Source organism: Pseudophryne corroboree, chromosome 6 (genome assembly GCF_028390025.1).
Source record: "Pseudophryne corroboree isolate aPseCor3 chromosome 6, aPseCor3.hap2, whole genome shotgun sequence".
Classification (NCBI taxonomy): domain Eukaryota; kingdom Metazoa; phylum Chordata; class Amphibia; order Anura; family Myobatrachidae; genus Pseudophryne; species Pseudophryne corroboree.
In genome coordinates this window covers 358,809,027-358,815,026 of record NC_086449.1, presented here as the reverse complement: position 1 = coordinate 358,815,026, position 6,000 = coordinate 358,809,027, and the positions used below count along the sequence as shown (strand labels likewise).

At 44.2% G+C, this 6,000-nt stretch overlaps 1 protein-coding gene across 2 annotated transcripts in view; it reads right to left on the bottom strand.

Annotated features, from left to right (window-relative positions):
• Window positions 1-505: 505 nt before the first annotated feature.
• Window positions 506-6,000, bottom strand: part of ARSA (arylsulfatase A) — an 85,272-nt gene continuing 79,777 nt past the window's right edge. For both annotated transcript variants that reach the window (XM_063926635.1, XM_063926634.1), the window contains 2 exons: window positions 5,373-5,475; window positions 506-1,351 (listed from right to left, as the gene is read on the bottom strand). In XM_063926635.1, the coding sequence (XP_063782705.1) occupies window positions 1,032-1,351; window positions 5,373-5,475 (423 nt within the window). In that variant the 3' untranslated portion in view covers window positions 506-1,031. The remainder of the gene's footprint in view (window positions 1,352-5,372; window positions 5,476-6,000) is intronic.

The window sequence follows — 6,000 nt, the reverse complement described above, 5'->3', positions numbered from 1 at the left end:
CACACCCAATGAAAAGTCTTTAGAGTGCCCATGTCTCCTGCGGATCCCGTCTATACCCCATGGTCTTGATATCGTCCCCAGCATCCTCTACGGACTAGGCGAAAAGGATTTACCGGTAGGTTATCAAAATCCTATTTTTTTCATTATTCTTGTTAGTAGTAAAGATACATGCTAATGATCATCATCATCCAAATTTATCAACACATCACGGCTTCAGGATTACTATTATTATACATTCTACTAAGAAGCCTATTTGTAAATAAGGCCTACTGTAGTCTAAAGAGACCAGGTACTGAGTGTGCATGCCTTTAGGGCAAGGGCAAGTTTTAGTTAATTCAAAGTTCGACAGTACTTTATTTTACTGCATATTTTTGTGGCCTGGAGTTGGACTCAGGTAACTCTAAATTAGGCCCCTTAGGCCCTTACTGTTAGGAAAAAGGACGATTCTGTGTGTGTAATAAGTCATGTGTGAAAGTGACCATTCAGTAACATGCTAAGCAAAGCGTCTAAGTAACAAACAAAAACGTTATTATTTTATTAAAAACAATCATTTGATAACATTAGTTTCTTGTTTAGTTTTATTTTTTTGGGGGGTGGTAGGGGTTAGCAATAATCTGAAAGATATTTCATCATTCATTTATCACCCTCATACAAAATATAGAATATAGCAACAGTATTAGTGAATTTACTTGTAGTATTGAGGGTTTTGAACGTCATTATTTTGAACGTGATTTCAAACTGCTTGAAATTAATCAGCAGTTTTAGCTCCAGTAGTACATGGTGGCTTTTGGTTTCATTCAGATTCCTAAGTAATATCGTACTTCAAGTTGCACAGGAAAGCCACATTAAAAAGGTAGCAGTACATAATGGCATGAACATTAGATAAGTGATTAGAAATTAAAAAAAAAAAAAAAATAGTGAGTATAGGAGGTAGAAAAATGAAGGATTTGCAGCAAAATTCACGGAGGTCTGATGAATGCAAGTTTCCTGACAGACGTAGGACTTGCAGTTGATCCCATTGAGAGAAACACTTACAAATACACATCTTTCATCTGACAGTGGCAGCAAGTTGGTTTAGGAGTACAATCCGGGTTGCAGCATGGCCTCAATGTAGGGTCCTTGCCTTTGTTAATCTCACTTTCTGCATAAATCATATGCTTGTTGAACCGTTCACGCTCATTCTGGATTTCAGATAAAATAGGCTTCAGCTCTACAGGGACTCCTGAATTTAACAAGTTGTAATTCTCTGCAGGGTCCGTGCCAAGGTCAAACAGCAGAGGTGGATTATGTTCTGTGAGTAGTGCAGTCACATGGCAGGCTGGATCTGGCGTTGTCTCACTGTGAGCTGCCCCTTTGGGAACATAAAACAGGAGTTATAATGGGTAGGGTATGATATATCGCCGGCCATCAGTTTACTGACAACAGCATCCCGGCCGGCAGTATAGCGCTGAGTGTCCCCTTGTGGGCTCGCTGCGCTCGCAACAGGTTCTATCCCCACTCTATGGGTGTCGTGGACACCCACGAGTGGGAATAGCTCCTATTAGCCAGCATTCCGGCTGTCGGCATTGTCAGCGGTCGGGATTCCGGCATCGGTATCTTGACCGTCAAGATCCCATTTGCTGGCAAATTAACTGCATCCCGTTATAATGTGAGTATGAGCTCTAACCTTTGCAAAACAAAACTTTTCACCAATAAAAATATTGTACACAGGGGCGGATTGGCCCTTAAAGTAACAGGCAAGTTTCCCAGTAGGCCGGGCGGACTGCAGGTCAAATGCAGCATGTGACCCCGCCCCCTGTAACACGTGACACTCATCATAATTACTGACAGGCATTGGTAGCCCAATGGGATATGTCAGAGGCTGTAGCTTGGAAGAGCTCTGTGCTTCTGCAGCCGCGAGAATAGGCTGTCATCTCACAAGACAGAGTTCATCCAGTCCCCGGCCAGTACCCACCCAGACAGAACAGCGCAGCACAGGGAGTGCCACATTGCCATGCACAGTGAGTGGCTTCTACTTTCTTGGGCTGCCTCCCTCCTTCCTGTCACACCAGTCCCAGCCGTCTTCCCTCCCTCCCACAACAAATGCAACACCCCCTCCCTCAGGTTCCCCTCACCGCTCCACACACCCTCCCCATCCACGGCACCCGTGACCTCCCCTTCCCCCAGATTACCCTCTCATGTTCTCTCTCCCCCACAGCTCCAAACCCTTACCCACCACAAGCTACCCCCTCCTGTCTCTTTCCCTCACAGCACCAAGCCCCGCATCCGTGCTATTCGCGGCACCCCGTGAACAGGCTACCCTCTCCTGTCTTCTCTCCTCTAACAGCCCCCCTCATTCACTGCACCTGTGACCATAGGGGTGTGCATGGGGTGTGCACTAATGCCAATCATTTCAGGGTTGGATTAATGGAGAGGTGATGGGGGGGGGGGGGGCGTTGTGATGTGCATGGTGCTGCCATGGAGACAGACATCGCCAGTGGCACTTCAAATGTGGCACCGGCCACCAGACAATCAGAGCTTGTGAAAAGGCAACCAATCAGGAGCAGTCACTCCTGATTGGCTGGCACCTCATTTGAAGTGCCACCGGCGATGTCTCTTTGGACTGTTGACCAAGCATGTAAGCGCTGCAGTATGGGCTCCACACACTCCTAGCACCTGTCAAGGGAGAAGACTGAATGGGAGACTGGATAATTTAGAAAAACAGCTAACTGCGCTATGTTTGTATGATAAAAAAGATGCTCAGTTTAGATAGATGAACGAACTGGTGAAATAACAAGCGCTGAAAAAAAGAAACATGTAAACCACAAAAAAAATTGTTTGAAATAATGTAAAGCAGTAGAGACTAGTTGGGTTGCCCTTTCTCCCTTTCCCCTCTTCCCTCCCCATCAATCCTTTTGCTTACTTCTACCTTTTACTCTTTTTCCTAGATCTTTCATGCTTCCCTCTTTCTTCTTCTTACATAATTCTACTCTTTATTTATTTTCCTGTGCTTTCTGCTTCTCTAGTCTTTTTATCTTGTTACTTTTGATATAATAAAAAAGGGATGAGAATATTTATGACTATTTCTTACTACTTGGACGTTTTCGTGTTTTATCCAGTAGCAAACTGATATTGTAGTATTCTATCGTAAAGGTTTACATTTTTGGATGTTTATATGCGGCCTCTGTGTAGGTCGAATTTGTATTTCATGTCTTATTGTTGCCCTCTCATCTTGTCAATAAAATTTGTTTAAAAAAAAATAAAAAAAATAATGTAAAGCAAATGTTTACAGCTCTCTTTTGAGATATTTTTGTAGTGGGGTGCAGGTATTTTGCAGTTGTAAGATTTTTTACAGTCCCAGTGGAGCTGACCCTAATCTTACCCTAATCAGTGGTGTCCTCAGAGAACCGATTCCACTTACTGGAGCTTTTATCTGGGTCCTGGCTCTCTAGCGGCTCTGACAGCTCCGGTTGCTGCGGCCGCGGCAGGTTGATGGTAACGTCAGGTGTCTGTGGGTCAGATTTATTAAGCCTGGTGAAGTGATAAGTGGAAGGTGATAACGCACCAGCCAGTCAGCTCCTAACTGTAATTTTTCAAACCCAGCCTGTAACATGGAAGTTAGGAGCTGTTTGGCTGGTGCGTTATCACATTCCACTTGATCACTTCACCAGGCTTAATAAATCTGCCCCTGTGAGCGGTGTGACCGTTGGTGGTATAGTGCTGCTCCCGCTGTCTCACCTTGTAGCTCAAGAATGTAGAAAGTAGCACATAGCTACGAAATGTGTTGGCGACACAAAGTGGGACAGCAGAAGCAGCATTTACACTACCAGCGGTCATACCACTAACAGTGTCTGACGTCAACACCAGCCAGCCGTGACCATCCGAGCTACAAGGTGAGCCAGCGGGAGCAGCACTATACCACCATAGGTCACACCGCTCACAGACACCCGACGTTACCATCAGCCTGCACACAGACAGGAAAAACATTAGATGGAGAGTTGAGAATGGATTTGCAGCTGACTGGCGATCGCAGAGATTTTCACATGGCGTACGCAGACTTGCATTGGGGGAGGGAGTTTACTCTGTCTGGGCGGCGGCTATCTGATCGCAAACCTCTGCAAAGTTTCAGAGTTGTGATCAGGTCTGAATTAGGTCTTTTATCGTTATAACTCTCCAAGTACATCTCCCCCTAATTGTTATTGTTATTACCATTCCTATACAATTTATGTCACCGATATATGGAACAAAAAAACTAATAAAAAAAAGCTATAGCTAAACTTGTAGGCTGACCATATTATCTCTTTAACCTGGGACACTCATGAATTATACAAGGAGAAAAAAGTTGCAGGTGCACTATCTCACACTAGCTAAATTACTTTTGGTTATTACAGGTTGAGCTAGTGTGAGATAGTGCACCTGCAACTTTTTTTCCCCTTGTATACTGTATCAAGTCTCAAGCAGAGTAGCACCTCATTGCTTAATTATGGTGTGCAAACTAGGGCCCCCTCCTTTCATAACTGATTCTATGTATTTATACATATATCTGAAGGCATGAGACACCTTCAGCCTAGTTTAGCACCCTGCCCCACCCTCCCCTCACTGATTTTAATTAGATAGCCCATCACTCTGACTTACATATGTGGAGTGAGCACACTGAGGTAAGACTCCTACATTTGTTTACTATGATAGTCAATATTGGGGGGGATTCTCTGGGGTGCGGGGCTCCCTGTACCTGCCTATGGCTGGGTGTCCCCGGGGCATCGCAATCTAACACTATTTCAATACACTATGGCACTTATAGTTTATTTTATATATATATATGTAACACTTTCACATAATTTTCTTTTTACTCCTCACATCACTCACACATGCAGCAGCAGCTGCTCCTACCTCTTTAACCCTTTATTTGTATCACTCTTACAGTGCCCTGGGGTTGTTTGGCTGGGTGGCTCTGGGGTGTCCTGCCCCCCGGACCTGAACCCCTATAGTTAGTGTTAGGGACTTACCCAATGAGAGGCTACCTTGGCGCAGTGTGTAAGCTCATGGCCCCGGCCAAGATTATGCTAAATGGTTATTACAGGTTGAGCTAGTGTGAGATAGTGCACCTGCATTTTTTTTACCCTTGTATACTGTATCAAGTCTCAAGCAGAGTAGCACTTCATTACTTAATTATGGTGTGAAAACTAGGGCCCCCTCCTTTCAACCCTCATGAATTACACAGGTTCTGTGGCTGCTTAAAACCAGGTGAAATGCAGGCTTGTAGTCAGCCAGTCCCAGAACCTGTGCAATTCATGGGTGTCCCAGGTTAAAGGGATAATATGGTCAGCCTAGCTAAAGTAATGCAAAAAACAGAAGTGGATGGATACCCATGTTACACAAAAATTAATATTCACCTTCAGTGTAGAAATGGGCCTTGTATTTTCCTAGTCTCAGTGCATGGATACCTCGGTTGTGATCAATAGATGGTGGATAGTAGTAAACTGTGTTCCTTGGACTCTAAATGGATACAGGTTACACAGACAGGTTTCAGTAGAAAATAAATGCACACGTGTAACATGAAGGGATACAGTCATCAGGTCGACAGTCATTAGGTCGACCACTAGTGGTTGACATGCATTAGGTCAACAAGGTCACTAGGTCGACAGGTCAACATGAGTTTTTTTATTTATTTTTATTAAATTTTTGGACTTTTTCATACTTTACGATCCACGTGGACTACAATTGGGAATGGTAACTTTGAAGCATGGTAAGCGAAGTGAGTCTACGAAAAAAACGACACCAAATAAAGTAAAAAAAAACTCATTTCGACCTTTTGACCTGTCGACCTAGTACATGTCAACCTAGTGACCCTGTCGACCTAATTCATGTTGACCAATAGTGGTCGACCTATGACTGTCGACTAAAGTTGTGTCGACCCAACGACCCATACCCTGACATGCATACCGCAATAAGGCAAGCATAGCCTTTGCTTACACCAGGCATGTCCAAACTGCGGCCCTACAGCTGTTGAGAAACTACACA